An 18,875-nucleotide genomic window follows, 5' to 3' on the forward strand; every position below is an offset into this window, starting at 1 on the left:
CATACTGTTCGGTTCACTACAGCCTTGCAGTATAATTTGAAGTCAGGTAATGTGATGCCTCCAGCTTTATTCTTTTTGCTTAGGATTGCTTTGGCTCTTCAGGCTCTTTTTGGGTTCCATATAAATTTTAGAATTGTTTTTTCTAATTCTGTGAAAAATGGCATTGGCTGTATGACAGGGATTGCTTTGAATCTGTAGATTGCTTTGAGAAATGTGGCCATTTTGACAATGTTAATGCTTCCAATCCATAAGTGTGGGATGTCATTCCATTTGTTTGTACCCTCTACCATTACCTTTATCAGTGCTTTGTAGTTCTCCTTGTAGAGATCTTTCACTTCCATGGTTAAATATATGTCCAGATAGTTTAGGTTTTTGGCTGCTATTATAAATGGAATTGAGTTCTTGATTTGTTTCTCAGCTAGGATACTGTTGGTGTGTAGCAGTACTAATGATTTGTGGGTGTTGATTTTGTACCCTGAAACTTTACGGAATTCGTTTATCAAGTCCCAGAGTAATTTTTTTTTTTTTTTTTGAGTTGGAGTCTCACTCTGTCGCCCAGACTGGAGTGCAGTGGCCGCTCCCAGCCACCGCAGCCTCGACCTACTGGGCTCTGGCGATCCTTCTACCTCAGCCTTCCAAGTAGCCGGAATTACAGGCGCGCGCTACACGCCCAGCTGATTTTTTGATTTATTGTAGAGATGAGGTCTTGCTGCCCAGGCGGGTCTCGAACCCGCGGGCTCAGGCAATTCACTCACCTCAGCCTCCCAAAGGCGTGGGATTACAGGCTGAGCCACCGAGCCCGGCTGGAGTTTGCTATTTTAATAGTTGTATAAATGGAATTACAGGATTGTTTCAGTTTATATTTCTTTGGTTGCTAAAGAGGATGAAGTTTTTTCAAGGATTTTTTCTTCCTAATCCTTGTCCTGTCTTTTATTTGGGTGTTGATGGCTTTTCTTACCAATTTAAATGATTATTTTTATGTACTGTACCTTTATAGCTGTTGACATTACTTTTTAAGGGTATGCCATTTTGAAGAGAAGATAATAACATTTTTGTTTTCTAGCTGGTTTAGGTGAATTCCGAATTCGTGACCTGAATGACGAAATTAACAAGTTGCTAAGAGAGAAAGGACACTGGGAGGTCCGGATAAAGGAGCTGGGCGGTCCTGATTATGGAGTGAGTACCTGCGGCCCTTGTGGCTGGTTGTCTAGCTTTGCATCCACTACAGCTCCCAGCTCATCCCTGCCATAGAGTAGGCCCTTAATAGCTGGAAAGTTCCTGTTGCAGATGGACAGTGAAAAAAATGGGTAGGGTGATGCTGGAAGATTCCACAGCACTTGAAATGTATCAGCTCTTGAGGAAGCCACTTTATCTCTGTGTCTTGAGTTTAAAATGACCATGGCTTCCTCACATTTTTCTCTGGGTCCTTGGGAATTGGGGCAGCCATTTGTGGGCTTCTTTGCCTGAGGGAGTCTCAGGGACACTTCATTCTGTCCTTTTCTTCACCTCTTATAAATGCAGCACTCAAGAGCAATGGCTTTCAAACTTTCAGGACCATGTCCCATTATGAAACACACACATACAGGAGCTTTATATCATAGACCACTACACATAAAAATATGCTGGAAAAATGCATAGTAAGTGTGATATACTTTGCTATTCTCTATTCTGTTCCAATTGGATATTTGGGGGGGGCTTGGAGTCTTACTCTTGTCACCCAGGCTAGAGTGCAGTGGCATGCTCATGACCACCGCAGCCTTGACCTGCTGGCGTTAGGTGATCCTTCCACCTTCGCCTTCCAAGTAGTTGGAACTACAGATGCACGCCACCATGCCCAGCTAGTTTTTGTGATTCACTGAGTTGCCCAGGCTGGTCTCGAGTCCCCGGGCTCAGGCAGTCCTCTCAATTCGGCCTCCCAAAGTGCTAGTGTTACAGGCTGAGCCACTGTGCCTGGCCTGATTTTTAAAAAAATCAAATTAATTGATTTCATGACACACTATTGGGTCTTGACTTTGAAAACTATTATCCCAGAGCCTGACCTATTTACCCATTTGTGATGAGATGGACCTTGGATCATTGGAAGCAGTAGTATATCTAATCAGGGAACTGTTATATGAAAGGAATACATGAGGTTTTTCCATGTGTTGGTTTTTTTTGTTTTTTTTTACTTTTATGAAAGTCTGATACAAAACCATCATTTTTACTTTAGTACTTGGCATAAAAGTGGAGCATTTGTCCTTTCTGTTGTAGAAGGAAAGACAATTGTGATTCTATAGCACTTCTCTTCCAGGCTCTATGCTAGGAACTTTCTCTTGGGTGCCTCTCTTAACCTCTTCAGCAATTCTGTGATCTTATTTTTCTTGTCAGACTGCTTTAAAATAATGCAAAAGCTTATTAACCCACCCAGAAAAGTGACCTCAGGTGTATTAAAAAGTAATATGTTAAGTATTCTTAGGCTCTACCACCCAAATTGAATAATACTAATGTTTATATATATATATTTTTAGTTTTTTATGCTTAATTTATTTTATACATTATCATTAAGTTAAGAAAAGTATGGCTGGGCTCAGTGACTCAGCCTGTAATCCCACACCTTTGGGAGGCTGAGATGAATGGATTGCCTGAGCCCGCAGGTTCGAGACCCGCCTGGGCAACTTGGCGAGACCTCATCTCTACAATAAAATCAAAAAATTAGCCGGGTGTGGTAGCGCGCGCCTGTAGTTCCAGCTACTTGGAAAGCTGAGGCGGAAGGATCGCTGGAGCACAGCAGGTCGAGGCTGCGGTGGCTGGGAGTGGCCAGTGCACTCCAGTCTGGGTGACAGAGTGAGACTTCAACTCAAGAAAAAAAAAAGAAAAGTACAAAGAGAGCAGCATTCAGTCATAATACCATTACCTAGGTGTAGCTACTTGAATATTTTTTCCGTTGTTTTATATGAAATGCCCTAATTGAGACCAAACTCACTGTATGTATAGCTTTGATTCTAGGTTTTGTGTTTCTTTTTTTTGAAGATGAGAAAGCAGGATTTATTCTGAGGACAGAAAAGCTCCCACAGCAGGAGGGAACTGAGGGGGTTGCCATATATAGATACACACACACATACAAACACGCACAAAGGAGACCTGAATATCCCAGAATTTTTTTATTAAAAATTGCATATTGCCATGTGGTGGCTCATGCCTATAATCCCAACACTTTGGCAGGCTGAGGCAAGAGAATTGCCTGAGCCCACAGGTTCGAGACCAGCCTGGGTAACTTGGCAAGACCTCGTCTCTACAATAAGTAAAAAAATTAGCCAGGCATGGTGGCGCATGCCTGTAGTTCCAGCTACTTGGAAGGCTGAGGTGGAAGGATCGTCTGAGCCCAGCAGGTTGAGACTGCAGTGGCCAGGAGTGTGCCACTGCCCTCCAGCCTAGGTGACAGAGTGACACTCCTCAAAAAAAAAAATTGCATATTTATTCTTAACAAGTTTAAACTTCAGTCACTTTCAAAGTACTCTCCGTTTGATGCAATACACCTATCAAAATGCTTTTTCCACTGCTCAAAACAGTTTTTGAACTTGTCCATTTTGATGCCTTTTAGTGCTTCTGCCATTTTTCATTTCACCTGTTCCACATCAGCAAAACTTTTCCCTTTGAGGAATTTTTTCATCCAGGAAAACAAAAAAAAGTTGCTCAGGGCGAGGTTGGGTGAAGAGTGGCAGTGAGATACAGGCCCGTGCCATTTCTGGTCACAAACTGGTGATCATTCAGTGTGGTGTGGCCAGGTGTGTTATCCTGGTGGAAGAACCAGTCACCTGTTTGCCACAACTCGGGACGTTTCTTCCACAAATCATGACCAACCTTCTCAAAATTTCCAGATAAAAACTTTAGTTGACTGTTTGATAAATAAATAATAAATTTATTATTTATAACTATAGTAAATAATAAATAATAAGTTCTGAGTGTACAAGGGACTCCCCCTCCAAAAGATAATTGTGACTTTTTTAGGTCCTCTCTCGTAGTATAATATACTTTGTGGATATATATATTATATATTCTCCGACTACCCAGAAGTAACTGCTGTTAACATCTATTTATTTTTCTTTTAATTTTTATTCTTTAAATATTTTCTTTAGGCATATACATGTTTACTTTTATAGAAAATGATTCATATTCTAACTACATGCTTTGTTCTCAACAGAATATCAGGAGCATAGTTTCGTGTCCATGAATCATATATCTTGATATATTTTATGTATCAGAATATATCATATATATCAAATTATATCATTTTTAAAAAACAGTTTTGAATGCACAGAAAGTTGCAGAAATACAGAGAATTCCTACATATCCTTTATACAGATTTGCCAGTTTTTAACATTTTGCCATCATTGCTTTATTTTTTGTGTGTACCTTGAGACTGATATTTTTCTGAACCATTTGAAAGGCAGATTACATGCATCTTGCTCCTTTGCTCTCTTTTTTTTTGAGTCGGAGTCTCACTCTGTCACCCAGGATTGGAGTGCAGTGGTATGCTCATGGCCATCGTAACCTTGATCTGCTGAGCTCAGGTGATCCTTCCGCCTTAGCCTTCCAAGTAACTGGAACCACAGGTATATGCCACCATGCCCGGCTAATTTTTGTTTTTTTAATTGTAGAGATGAGATCTTGCAATGTTACTCAGGCTGGTCTTGAATCCATGGGCTCAGGCAGTCCTCTTGCCTCCACCTCCTAAAGTGTTGGGATTACAGGTGTGAGCCAGTGCACCTAGCTTACTGTTAATACTGTGTATTTCGTAAGAAGGAGAATATTCTCTTTTATAAACATGGTGGTTACCAAGTTTAAGAAATTTAACTTGGCTACCATAATTTTATTTAATGGACATCAATTTTTTCAGTAATATCCTTGGTAGTATTTCTCCTGTAGTCCAAGGCCTGGTCCAGAGTCATATACTAGGTGTCAAACTACAGAGTCACAAACTATATTCATACTAGTTGTCAAAATGATTTTAAATAGAGTGCCAGCTTCTAGACTTATTTCAGTGTCATCTGCTGATTATCATTTAGGTTGTTTGGAATTCGTTTTCAACTTTTGTCACTTAACATTGTATCACAAGTGTTTTTCTAAGTTAATATAAGAATTTCATAAGGACCGTCATTTTAAAATTATAGAATATATTCCATCAGTGAATATACTATAATTTATTTAAATCATCTTCCTATTTTTAGATATTTAGGTTGACTTTTAAGGATTTAAAATATAAATATTTTTCTAGGCACATAAATATTTTCCACATTTAGAGCTATTATCTTAAAATATATTTGCAAACATGGAAATAGTGTATTTAAGGATCAGGTCCATTCTTTCTTTTTTCTTCCCATTAAGAAAGTTGGCCCTAAAATGCTGGATCATGAAGGAAAAGAAGTCCCGGGAAACCGAGGTTACAAGTACTTTGGCGCAGCAAAAGATTTGCCTGGTGTTAGAGAACTGTTTGAAAAAGAACGTAAGTAACTAATGTTTGTGAAGGCTTTAGCCTCTAATTGTTGATAATAATCATAAGTGTAGATGCATTGTCTGCTAAGTGCTCTTCTTATATTTTTTCTTAACTGTACAATGGCCTTATAATGTAGAAATTATTTTCTCACATTTTAACTGAGAAACTGTAAGCACTGGGATTTAAATCATAGGCCCAGGGCATACAACTGGGGCTGGAAGGTAAACCGAGGATTGGTTGGTGCCAGATTCTACCCTGTACACACCAGTCTGAATGAGGCATTTCTCTATTTGAAGTTTACTGTAACTATCAGGGCAGGCTCTGAAGTTCATTTAATCAAGTTCAGGTTTCAGTTACTTATTAGCTGAAAAAAAATAACTGAAGCACATGTAAAATCTTGGATTGAACCCCAACACGCAAAAATGGGGAGAAGTCGAGCTGCTGCATGTGAATCCAAGTGGGGACCCACACTTCTCCTCCCTCTTCCGACTGTGACCGTGGGGAAGTTTAAAAAATAATATATTGGAAACTAGTGGCCTAGAGTTCTAGTGTATTTTACTTTTGTCTTTTAGAAAGTACTCTAAGCACTTCATAGAAAAAAGTGTGAGAAGCAAAGAAGAATGATACCAGTATTCTTACTATGGCTGTCATTTTGTTCTATTTACTTCTGGTTGGTTTTTCTATTTAAAAAAAAATACGGCTGGGTGCAGTGGCTCAAGCCTATAATCCTAGTACTTTGGGAGACTGAAGTGAGAGGATTATCTGAGTCCACGGGTTCGAGACCAGCCTGGGCAACTTGGCGAGACCTCATCTCTACAATAAATCAGAAAATTAGCTGAGTGTGATGGTACATGTCTTTAGTTCCAGCTACTTGGAAGGCTGAGGTGGAAGGATCGCCTGAGCCCAGCAGAGGCTGTGGTGGCCATGAGTGTGCCACTATGCTCCAGCCTGAGCAACAGAGTGGGACTCCAACTCAAAAAAAAAAAAAAATACACTTCTACTTTTATTAAACCCTACCTCTTTTAAAATTCATTGAGCCCAAACTGGTTTTACGTGGGTCATTACCATCATTTAAAAGTAAGTCAGGCCGGGCTTGGTGCCTCAGCCTGTAATCCCGCGCCTTGGGAGGCTGAAGTGAGTGGATTGCCTGAGCCCGTGAGTTCGAGACCCACCTGGGCAACTTGGTGAGACCTCATCTCTACAATAAATCAAAAATTAGCCGGGCGTGGTAGCGTGTACCTGTAGTTCCAGCTACTTGGAAGGCTGAGGTGGAAGGATCGCCGGAGCCCAGCAGGTTGTGGCTGCGGTGGCTGGGAGCGGTCACTGCACTCCAGTCTGGACAATAGAGTGAGAGTCCAACTCAAAAAAAAAAAATATGTAATTTAGGCCAGGTTTGGTGGCTCAGCCTATAATCCCAGCACTTTGGGAGGCTAAGGTGAGTGGATTGCCTGAGCCCGTAGGTTTGAGACCAGCCTGGACAACTTGGCGATACCTCATCTCTACAATAAATTAAAAAATTAGCCGGGTGTGGTAGCGTGTGCCTGTAGTTCTGGCTACTTGGAAGGCTGAGGCAGAAGGATCACCAGAGCCCAGCAACTTGATACTGGGGTGACCAAGAGTGTGCCACTGCACTCCAGCATGGGTGATGGAGTGAGACTTCAACTTTAAAAAAAAAAGTAATTCAATAACAAAACACAACCCAATCTAAAAATGGGCAAGGAGCTGGGCGCGGTGGCTCACACCTATAATTCCAGCACTTTGGGAAGCCAAAGTGAAAGAATTGCCTGAGCCTACGGTTCAAGACCAGCCTGGGCAACTTGGCAAGACCTTATCTCTACAATAAATCAAAAAATTAGTTGGGTGTGGTGGTGCGAGCCTGTAGTTCCAGCTACTTGGAAGACTGAGGCAGAGGGATCACTTGGGCCCAGCAGGTTGAGACTGCGGTTGCCGTGAGCCTACCACTGCCCTCCAGCCTGGGCGACAGAGTGAGATTCTGACTCAAAAAAAAAAAAGACAGTTTGTTGCCCACCCAGGCTGCAGTGCAGTGGCATGATTATAACTCACTGCTGTCTCAAATTCCTGGATTCAAGGAATCCTCCTGCCTCAAACCTTCAAAGTAGCTGGGACTGCAGGTACATTGCACCCTGCTGGGCTAATTTTAAATTTTTTTGTAGAGACAGGGTCATGCTGTATTGCTCAGTCTGGCCTCAAGTGATCTTCTGCCTTTAGCCTCTCAAAGTGCTGAGAATATAGGCTTATTTTGCCAGCTAAATTTACCAGTAATAGTGACAGATGTCTCAATCCCAAGAAAATCTCAGAGTAATCTGCCTTCAGGCATGGGTGAACCTAGTGCACATTTCTCTGTTTCTGTTTTGATTTCCACTGTGTGAGCTTCTTTCTCTACCTTGCTTTCCTCTTGTGGCTGTCGTCTGTCATCAACTTACATGTTGCCCTCTCCCAGCAAAAGTTTTTTCCCCCCAAGCAGTTCAAGCCAAATTCTCAGAATTGAGTGTAGCTGGCTTTAAATGGATTGTAATTCCATTCGTAAACCAGTACCTGTGGCCAGAAGGAATGCATTGCTTTGAACCAGCCAGGCTTCAATCTGTACCCTGTCCTTGGTCCAGCCAATATGATGACTGCTATTTACAGGTTATGGACCAAGAGTGGCAGCAGGGTGGACAGAGCCGCTGTTACCAACAGCAGGGTGATGGTTGGAGGCCTGCCAAATCCCGCTGGCTCTACCATACCTGTTGTGTTGTGATATCCACGGATACTCTCCCATAAATGTACTTGGACTCCACTGGTGGATGCGAAGGATTAAAAGGGATCATAGTATGGATGAATTACATCTGACATAACCATTCCTCCATTGGTAAACTTGTAATTATTTCCAGATTTTTATATAATTTTTGTTCATCTGATGGGTGAAAAACATATTATTTTTTTCCCCTGATTACTAATAAAATTGATAATTGAATACAGTAATTAATTGAAATTTTTATACATTTGAATTTTTTCTTTTTAAAAATTTTCAGCTTTTATTCTTTAAAAATTGTCAACTTGGCTGGGCTCAGTGGCTCAGTCTATATTCCCAGCACTTTGGGAGTCCAAGGCGAGTGAATTGTCTGAGCCCATGGGTTCAAGACCAGCCCGGGCAACTTGGTGAGAATTTGTCTCTACGATAAAATTAAAAAAATGGCCAGGCATGGTAGCATGCGTCTGTAGTTCCGGCTACTCGGAAGGCTGAGGTGGAAGGATCGCTGGAGCTCAGAAGGTCGATGCTGGAGTGGCTGTGAGTGTGCATGCCACTGCACTCCAGCCTGGGCAAGGAGTGAGACTCCAATTCAAAAACAAAAACAAAAATTACTTAAACTTTCTGAATAGTAATCCTTAGTCTGAAAATATTTTCTTCAGGACTTTCATTTGTCTTTTTTGTTTGATTGTAGTTTCTTTTGTTTTATCTGTATACTTATGTTTCCCATCATGCTTTTTCATTAAACATCATGACATTTCTTGTGTTATTAAAACACCTGACCAGGCACAGTGGCTCATGCCTGTAATTCCAGCACTTTGGGAGGTAGGGGCGAGAGGATTGCCTGAGCTCAGGGGTTCGAGACCAGCCTGGGCAACATAGTGAGACCTCATCTCTACAATCAATGAAAAAAGTAGGTGTGCACAGTGGTGTACACCTGTAATTCCAGCTACTTGGAAGGCTGAGGTGGAAAGATTGCCTGAACCTAACAGGTGGAGGCTGTAGTGGCCATGAGTGTGCCACTGGACTCCAGCCTGAGCAACAGAGTGAGACTTTGACTAAACAAACAAACAAACAAACAAAAACACCTTGTGAAATGGCATTATAGGGATTGCAGGATTTCCCATTCCACACACATTATGCAATTTTCAATCCCACATTATTCCTAAGTTTTCACTGTTATATAAATAATGCTGTGATACACATTTCTGTCTATAAGGCTTCGTCAGCTTGTCTTTGTTTTTGCTTTTTAATTAGGATAGATTGCTTTTATGTATTTTTAAATTTTTATTTTTAAAGCATTATTATTATTTTATTATTTACTTTGGAGTCAGAATCTCACTATATTGCCCAGACAGGTGTGCAGTGGCATGCTGGGCTCAGGGGATCCTTCTGCTTCAACCTTTCAAGTAGCTGGAACTATAGGTGTGCGCCACCATGCCCAGCTAATTATTGGTGGGGAGATTTATTGTAGAGATGAGATCTTGCCATGTTGCCCAGGCTGGTCTTGAACTTGTGGGCTCAGGCAGTCTTATCACCGCCGCCTCTCAAAGTGCTAAGATTACAGGCATGAGCCACCGTGCCCAGCACTATTATTATTATCATCTTATTTATTTTTTTAAATTGGAGTGTCATTCTATTGCCCAGGCTGGAATGCAGTGGCACAATCACAGCTCACTGCAGCCTCGACCTGCTGGGCTCAGGCAATCCTTCCACCTCAGCTTTCCCCATGGCTGGGACTACAGGTATGCGTCACCATGCCTGGCTAATTAAGATAGATTGCTTTTTTTGTTTTTTTTTTTTTGTTTTTTTGAGTTGCAGTCTCACTCTGTCACCCAGACTGGAGTGCAGTGGCCGCGAGCGGCCACTGCAGCCTCGACCTGCTGGGCTCTGGCGATCCTTCTGCCTCAGCCTTCCAAGTAGCTGGAACTACAGGCACGCGCTACCGTGCCTGGCAAATTTTTGATTTATTGTAGAGATGAGTTCTCACCAAGTTGCCCAGGCAGATCTCGAACCTATGGGCTCAGGCAATCCACTCACCTTGGCCTCCCAAAGTGGTGGGATTACAGGCTAAGCCACCAAGCTTTTAAATGGACTAATTTTGTGGTTAGGCACAGTGACTCACACCTATAATCCTAGCACTTTTGGTGGCTGGGACAGGAGGGTTGCTTGAGACCAGCAGTTCAAGGCCCACCTAGGCAACATAATGAGACCCTGTCTTTACAAAAAAATTAAAAAATTTGCTAGGCTTGGTGGTGTGCCCCTATAATCCTTCTACTACTTGGAAGGAGGATTGCTTGAGCACAGGGGTTTGAGACAAGTGAACTATGATCATGGCACTGTACCCTAGTCCTCATCCCTCATGACAGAGTAAGACCCTGTCTCAAAAAAAAAAGAAAAAGAAAAACAAAATTAATGTACTAACTGGGTCAAAGCACTGATTTTAAAAAGGGCTGCACCACTTCTATAATCCCATGAATGGTATAGAAAAATGCCTGTTTCGTAGCCGGGCTCGGTGGCTCAGCCTGTAATCCCGTGCCTTTGGGAGGCTGAGGTGAGTGGATTGCCTGAGCCCACGGGTTCAAGACCCCCCTGGGCAACTTGGCGAGACCTCATCTCTACGATAAATCAAAAAATTATTAGCCGGGCGTGGTAGCGCGCGCCTGTAGTTCCAACTGCTTGGAAGGCTGAGGTGGAAGGATCGCCGGAGCCCAGCAGGCGGAGGCTGCGGTGGCCGGGAGTGGCCCCTGCACTCCAGTCTGGGCGACAGAGTGGGACTCCAACTCAAAAAAAGAAAAGTGCCTATTTTGTGGTATTTTCATGAACATACATGCTGTTTGGCTGTGTGGCATTGTATCTGGAGAAGACTTGGCTCAAGTGTGATATAACTTGGACATTCGCTAAGTTGCTGCTGTTTCTTGTAGCTCTTCCTCCTCCCAGAAAGACCCGTGCTGAGCTCATGAAGGCAATCGATTTTGAGTACTATGGTTACCTGGATGAAGATGATGGTGTTATCGTGCCTTTGGAACAGGAATATGAAAGGAAACGTAGGTCTCCTGGCATTTCATTTCATTATAGATGGTGTCTGATTTCTGCTCTCTCCTTTGAAAACGGGGTTTACAATCATGCTTTCTGCTGGAAGGGAGTTATCTTTGTTGCTCAAGGTCTTCAGAGGTGATGGTCTGAAATTCCCTCACCCCTAAGAATCAGTCAGGGCTGTGTAGGCCAGAGGCAGCAGCTTGGGGAAGCCTAGAGATCCAAAACTGACCTGATTTCTGTCTGCTAGGAAGTCATCATCTGGATTCATTCCAGACTGTCCTGTCTTAAAATTGTGAAATGGTGCCCTTTTTATTCGTTTTTAGATTTGCTTTAAACACAGCTGGGAGTGGTGGCTCATGTCTGTAATCCCAGCACTTTGGGAGGCCAAGGCAGGAAGAAGACCTGAGCCCAGAAATTTAAGACCAGTCCAGCAATATAGTGAGGCTTCATCTCTGTAGAAAATAAGTCGAGCATGGAGACGTGTACCTGCAGTCCCAGGTACTTGGGAGGCTGAGGTGGAAGGATTGCTTGAGCCCAGGAAGTTGAGGCTGCCGAGCCGTGATCATGCCACTGCACTCCAGCCTGGGTGACAGAGTGAGGCCCCGACTTAAAAAAGCAAAAACAAAAAAACACAGGCCAGATGTGGTGACTCACGCCGGTAATCTCTGTATTTTGGGAGACAGAGCTGGGAGGATTGCTTGAACCCAGGAGTTCGAGCCAGCCAGAGCAGTATAGCAAGACCTTATCTTTACAGAAAATAAAAAAATAATCTAGGCGTAGTGGTGCATGCCTGTAGTCCCAGCTACTCAGGAGGCTGAGGCGGAAGGATCGCCTGAGCCCAGGAGTTCGAGGCCGCAGTGAGCCTTATCATGCCACTGCCCTCCCGCCTTGGCAAAAGAGATCCCGACTCAAAAAACAAACAATCCCACAGCTGAAGGGTATCATTGTAGAGCAAGATGGTGTCACTGTGTGAGCTCTTCCTCTGTGCTATGAGCTACCTCCGGATAGCGGAGTGAGGAGCATGTTAGCAGTAATGCCCGTGTGACACATCCAGCTAGGACTTGAGAAGCAGGTGGTCTGGAGTCAAGCTCCTTTTCAGCATGCCACAACCCTGCCTCCTCCCTCTTATGTGGTGTGTCAGGAAGCCTCTCAGGTTGCTGAACTGGAAGGATGTTAGTCCCTAAAATCTGCCTTGTGGTGACTGAAGGCCAGAGCTGTTATAGGACCTGCTGTGCCTTACAACCGTTTTCCACCCACCAGGGCAGAATGAAGGGTATCTCTTTCCAGAGAGCCTGTCTTCGTCTTTCCCAGTTTATTTAGAGGCTGGAATAAATAGCACCTGCCCTCCCTTGTCTTCAGTCAGAGCCGAGTTAGTGGACAAATGGAAAGCAGAGAGAGAAGCTCGGCTAGCCAGAGGAGAAAAGGAAGAAGAGGAGGAAGAGGAGGAAGAGATCAACATCTATGCCGTCACCGAGGAAGAGGTACTGGTATTGGTTCCCTCTGGCACTTACTACTTTCTGCTGTCAGTCAAGAAGCATAGCAAGGAGAAAGCTCAGCTCAGAAACAAGGCATCAGGGTTCAAAGCCCAGCTTGCTCTCCTGCAGGATAGCACAGAATCATGGGGAAGGCTTCAGATGGGGTGGCCTTGGGAGTGCTTTGTCAGCTGTGCTTTACACCAGGGATTACTTCCTTTCTTCTTAGAGAGAAGCCAGGCATGGTGGCCCATGCACCCAGCACTTTGGGAGGCAGGGTGAGAGGTTTGCCTGAGCCCAGGGGTTCAAGACCAGTTTGGCAACATGGCAAGACCTTGTCTCTACAGGAAATTGAAGTAAAAATTAGCTGGGCATGGTGGCGAGTGCCTGTAGTTCCAGCTATTTGGAAGGCTGAGGCGGAAGGATCGCCTGAACCCAGCAGGCCGAGGCTTTGTTGGCTGTGAGTTTGCCTCTGCACCCCAAGCCGGGGCAACAGAGTGAGACCTCAACTCAAAAAACAGACAACAGCAAAAAAAAAAGAGGCCCTCCTGAACACACTGGAATTGGATTTACAAGAGTGGGACTCAAAAAACTGGAATTATTTTTGGAGGGCAGGCCTCTTTAGTACAGGCTTCCCCCACTAGGTTAGTGTTCTGGGAACCCACTGTTGTCGGTGTGCTCGCTAGCATTGTTGTGAGAGACTGCCTTCAGCTTCACTGAATTTTTTTTGGAGATTCTTTCAACGTGCTTGCCCATTTCATAGCGGGTGATTTACCAGTGCACCTGCCCACTCCGCACTGCGTGTTCAGCAGTTCTTGACCCAAAGTGGCATGACCCCTGTGCCCCGCCCTCCCTGCTCATCCCGTCTCACCCTGAGTGGCTCTTTTTGTTTCCTTGGATGAAAAAAGTCCTCAAAGAGGTGAAACAAAAAAATCCAGAAGCACTAAAAATATCAAAATTGACAAGTTCAAAAACTGTTTTGAGCAGTGGAAGGTGTCTCAATAAGTATATTGCATCAAACGGAGAGGACTTTGAAGGTGACTGAAGTTTTAGCATGTAAGAATAAATACATAATTTTGTATAAATACATACAGGGCTTTTTTGGGTTCCCTCTCATACAAACACAGTTAAGCCAAGTTTTAGCTCATTGCCTCATTGCTGTAGCATCACTGATGAGGAAGCAGGCTCAGAGAGGTTTAGTGACTTAGAGTCACATAGGAGATAGCAGACCTGAGATTCCTGCTCAAGTCCAGCTGACCAGCAGTGGGAATCTGAAGGTCTGAAGCAGGATGACAGCACGTCCTGGGAGGGTTTTCTCTCAATGCAAATACTCATTTGCTTTCTCAGCAGCTGTTTGAATAATGGCTGCTAGGAACCAGGCCCACGCCAGGTGCAGGGGCACAGCAGTGTACAGGCTTGAGGTGTAGCTCATAGTCTTGACGGATGTGTTATATAGTCCGGGGAAAGCAGTGTGCAGACCAGAGACCATGAGTGGCAGATCCTGGCGCAGGGACAGCCTGCAGAGGCTTTGTTGGGGAGCTGCCCCTTCAGCTGGGATGAGGGTGATCAAGTGGAGTTAGTCAAGGGAGGAGGCGGGGCGGGAGAGGCTCCTGGCAGGGGAACAGCATGTGCTGAGAGCGATCCCATGGGGCGCATGTGGGACAGGACAGGCCCTCTGGGCTGGAGCGGGAAGAGCATGGGTGCCAGGCTTGAGCGGAGGCTGAAGAGGAGAGCCAGTGGCATGGGGAAACAGCGAAAGCCATCGGAGGGATTTTTTTTCTTTTTCTTTTGAAATAGTTGTAGATTTACAAGGAGTTGCAAAGACAGTACAGAGAGATCCGCATACCCTTTCCCCCAGTTTTCCTCAGTGGTTATATCTTAGGTAGTTTTAGCATGGGAGCAAATCAAGGACACTGACATTGGCGTGTGTGTGTAGAGTTCTGTGTCATTTATCACCTGTGGAGATCTGTATAACTTACATCATGGCAATCAAAAGCACAAAACTGTCCCCTATAGCAAAGATTCTTGGTGCTGCCCCATTAAGGTCACACCTCCTCCTCCCCGCCATCTCTCACCCCCCACAAACTCCAACCTGTTCTCCATCCCTATGATTTTGTCTTTCTGGAATGCTTTATAAATGGGCTCCTATGACATGTCACCTCTCAGCATGGCCTTTGCAGTCAGCACGGTGCCCTGCTCTCCATCTGATTGTTGAGTTATTCCTTTTCACTGCTGAGTGCTATTCCATATACAGAAAAGTCCACATCGTAAGTGTGCAGGTCACTAAATTTTCTTTTTTTTGAGTTGGAGTTTCATTCTGTCCCCTAGGCTGGAGTGCAGTGGCACGCTCATGGCCACCACAGCCTTGACCTGCTGGACTCAGGGGATCCTTTCCACCTCAGCCTTCCAAGTAGCTGGAACTATAGGCACAGGTCACCACACCCAGCTAATTTGTTTGTTTTATTGTAGAGACGAGGTCTCACCAAGTTGTTCAGACTGGTCTCGAACCCCTGGGCTCAGGCAATCCACTCACTTCTGCCTCACAAAGTGCTGGGATTACAGGCATGAGCCACTGTTCCCAGCTTACTAAATTTTCAGAGTGAACATACCCAAACAGCACATAACACTGAAGAAGCAGAACCTGACTGAAACCTAGAAGCTTGCCAGTATTGCCCCAGAGGTCACCCTCCTGACCTCTAACTACCCTTAAGTTTCACCCGTGTCTGAACTTTATGTGTACGTGGAATCATGTATACTTTTGTGTGTCTATTGTTTGTGGGTATTTGTAGTGTCCAGTTTGGAGCTATAACAGAGTTGCTGTGAACTTTCTTGTTCCCATGCACTGTTTCTGTTGAGTACATACTGAGTGGAATGACCAGATCCTAGACCAGGAATGTTAGTGTTAGTAGATGGCTCTTGGGATACTAGGGCCAAGCTGGGCTCTCCTTGGACTATGGAGGTCTGGTGGGAGTCCTCCCATCTACTCCCAGTGGCCCCACAGGACCACCGCCCCCGCCAGCACCCTGGGCTGCAGACAGGCGGGCTGGTGCTGTAAGGTTTCTTGCTTTTCTCATCCTTTGTTCCTCTCTTGCCTTTTCTTACCTCATTTGCTGAGAGTGGGAGCTTCCCAGGGTGATTGTACTGATTTACACTTCTTCCAGCTGCATGTGAGAGGGTCCCCTAAAGAGTTTTCCAGCCTATTGCCACGGGTGCCAGTGTGGGGAAAGGCTCATGCAGGGCATCTGGCACAGAAGATGTCAACCAGTGGACTTCCAACATGCCACAGGTGTCCCCCTCCTCATATTTCCAGGCCCACATTACTTCCTTAGTCATTAGTCATTTCTGTTGACTCACATGCAGCCTTTGAGTTGATTTTTTTTCTATATATGGTAAATTACTTAAATTAAAAAAAAAATTTTTTAGTTGAAGTCTCACTGTGTCACCCAGGCTGCAGTGCAGTGGCACACTCACAGCCACTGCAGCCTCTATCTGCTGGGCTCAGGGAATCCTCCTGCCTCAGCCTTCCAAGAAGCTGGAACTGTAGGCATGTGCCACCCTGCCCAGCTAATTTTTTTGATTTGTTGTTGAGATGAGTTCTCACCATGTTGCCCAGGCTGGTCTCCAAACCATGGGCTCAGGCAATCCTTACCTCAGCCTCCCAAAGTGCTGGGATTACAGGCATAAGCCACAACGCCTGGCTAAATTTAAATTTTAAAAAATAAATAATATGTTCACAAGTTTAAAGAATGAAAATGTATGTAAAGATATTTCACAAAGATTCCCTTTCCTGTTCCTGTCTCCTGTCCTGTCACTGCTGTTAATAGTTTCTGTTCTTAATTTCCCTCCTTATGTCAAAGGTAGCATAATATGCACAGTGTTCTGTTGTTTTTTTAACTTAATAATGTGTCTGGGGTGTCTTCCTGTGTACGTACAGAACTTGCTGATTCCTTTTAAGCAGCCCGAGAGTAATCCATTTTAGAGAGGTACCCGCGTTTATGTAGCTGGGCTCCTGCTGACAGACTTTTGGTGGTTCGCTTTGCAGTCTGATGAGGAAGGCAGCCAGGAGAAAGGAGGGGATGATGGCCAGCAGAAGTTCATCGCGCACGTCCCAGTGCCCTCGCAGCAGGAGGTAGGACAGGCATTGCCTCTAGAGCAGCCTGCAAAGAATGCTTTAGTGGGCTTGTGCTGCCTTTCCTATCCATCAGGGCTCAGGTCCTGACCACAGGGCACTTGTCATTATGCTCGCAACAGGGCGTGGGATCCGGAAGGGCCAGGCCCTCTGCTTTAGATGAAACGAACAAGTACATTCTGTTGTTCAAATGTTTCCAACGGGAGGAAGTTGGGACTCTTGCAGACAGCTCTGGGTATTTGGATCAGATTTCCTGATTGACTTCCCCCTGGGGACTCCCTTCTGGCTGGGTCTGACGGGGTTTGAGGGCTTTGCTGAGGAGTGAGGCATGAGCCCTTTACTCTTGACATCCACAGATTGAGGAGGCGCTCGTGCGAAGGAAGAAAATGGAACTCCTCCAGAAGTATGCAAGTGAGACCCTGCAGGCCCAGAGTGAAGAAGCCAGAAGGCTCTTGGGATACTAGGGCCAAGCTGGGCTCTCCTTGGACTATGGAGGTCTGGTGGGAGTCCTCCCATCTACTCCCAGTGGCCCCACAGGACCACCGCCCCCGCCAGCACCCTGGGCTGCAGATAGGTGGGCTGGTGCTGTAAGGTTTCTTGCTTTTCTCATCCTTTGTTCCTCTCTTGCCTTTTCTTACCTCATTTGCTGAGAGTGGGAATCTGTCTTTGCAGCCATCAACTTTGTACAAATATTTTGCTACTATAGGAACCCATTTATTTTATTTTCGAGTGTGTAAAACAGGTTGCACACTGGCTGCCTGTTCACATTCTATTGTGACTTTAGGGGAACAATAATCAATTAGTGGCTAACATTAAGAAATGCAATTTGGCTGGGTGTATTGGCTCACACCTATAATCCCAGCACCTTGGGAGGCCGAGGTGAGAGGATTGCCTGAGCCCGCGGGTTCAAGACCAGCCTGGGCAACTTGGCGAGACCTCATCTCTACAACAAATCAAAAAATTATCTGGGCGTGGTGGCACCTGCCTGTAGTTCCAACTACTTGGAAGACTGAGGCAGAAGGGTTCACCTGAGCCCAGCAGGTCGAGGCTGTGGTAGCTGTGAATGTGCCACTGCACTCTAGCCTGGGCAACAGACTGAGACTCCAAGTCAAAAGGAAAACAAAAAAAAGAAATGTTATTTTCCCAAAAAGGCATGTCTTCTCTTAAAAAAAAAATGACTGTGTCAGCCCTGGGCCTGCATCCACAGGCCAATAGCCAGTGCTGTCCCTCTGTGCTGGACCCTGCTCTCAGGTGTCTGTGAACTCCAAGCCTGTATGTCTCCCTTGTGCCTAGGTGGCAGGAATTGGGGTTTGCCACTTCTGTTTTTATAACCCATTCTGCAGAGAACCGTTTTATTAAAGATTTTTATAAAAAAGGATCCTCCATGTCTGCAGCCCGTTCCCTGGGGTGATTTGCTGCGAGGTGACAGTGGCATCAGGATGTGAGGTCAGTCGCTAAAGGGCCACGCTGTCCTGCACAAAGTGCCAGCCCAGAGGATGGCAGGGATGGGACCAGATTCCAGGCTCCATCTGGGAGCTGAGGTGGGGGCAGAGCCATCCTACCCTGGCCTCCGTGGCCACAGCCATAGACGGCACTGCTTGGAGAAGGGGCCCTGTGGCCTGCGTGAAGTCACACAGTGGGCACAAGTTGAAGCCCGAGCGCCCTCTCGTTGTCCTTCCTTCCAAGTGGGGAACCTCCGTCAGTGGCTGCACCCCTGGGCAGCACGTGGCCTGGGTCTCCTGTGCTCTGCAGGGTCACGGGAGTGTCTGGGGGCTCAGCGTCAAGGCCAGACGGCTGTCCCTCGGGCCCGGGGCTCCAGCTCGGGCTGTTTGGGAACAGGAGCTCCTGACAGGGCACGAGGGTGGGTTTCTCAGGGAATCTGGGGCTCGGCCTGTGGGGAACAGCTCAGTCGGGGAGTGGCAGAGGCTCTTGTGACTGAGGGCCGCCTGTGCTGGAGAGTGATGGGCCCGTGGGTGGCGCTGGGGTCCCTTCAAGGAGTCTGGGGGCCTC

The 18,875-nt window shown here is 45.5% G+C and overlaps 1 protein-coding gene across 1 annotated transcript in view; it reads left to right on the forward strand.

Moving 5' to 3' along the window:
* LOC103268884 (pre-mRNA-splicing factor ISY1 homolog) overlaps window positions 1-17,760 on the forward strand; it is a 30,929-nt gene extending 13,169 nt beyond the window's left edge. Inside the window, exons 6-11 of the mRNA XM_008066482.2 lie at window positions 1,064-1,176; window positions 5,365-5,482; window positions 11,150-11,272; window positions 12,624-12,745; window positions 16,779-16,865; window positions 17,222-17,760. Of these exons, the coding sequence (XP_008064673.1) occupies window positions 1,064-1,176; window positions 5,365-5,482; window positions 11,150-11,272; window positions 12,624-12,745; window positions 16,779-16,865; window positions 17,222-17,329 (671 nt within the window). The 3' untranslated portion in view covers window positions 17,330-17,760. The remainder of the gene's footprint in view (window positions 1-1,063; window positions 1,177-5,364; window positions 5,483-11,149; window positions 11,273-12,623; window positions 12,746-16,778; window positions 16,866-17,221) is intronic.
* The last annotated feature ends 1,115 nt before the right edge of the window (window positions 17,761-18,875 follow it).

The sequence above is a fragment of the Carlito syrichta genome, unplaced genomic scaffold, assembly GCF_000164805.1.
Source record: "Carlito syrichta isolate Samal-C Ts95f unplaced genomic scaffold, Tarsius_syrichta-2.0.1 Scaffold308955, whole genome shotgun sequence".
Taxonomy (NCBI): Eukaryota; Metazoa; Chordata; class Mammalia; order Primates; family Tarsiidae; genus Carlito; species Carlito syrichta.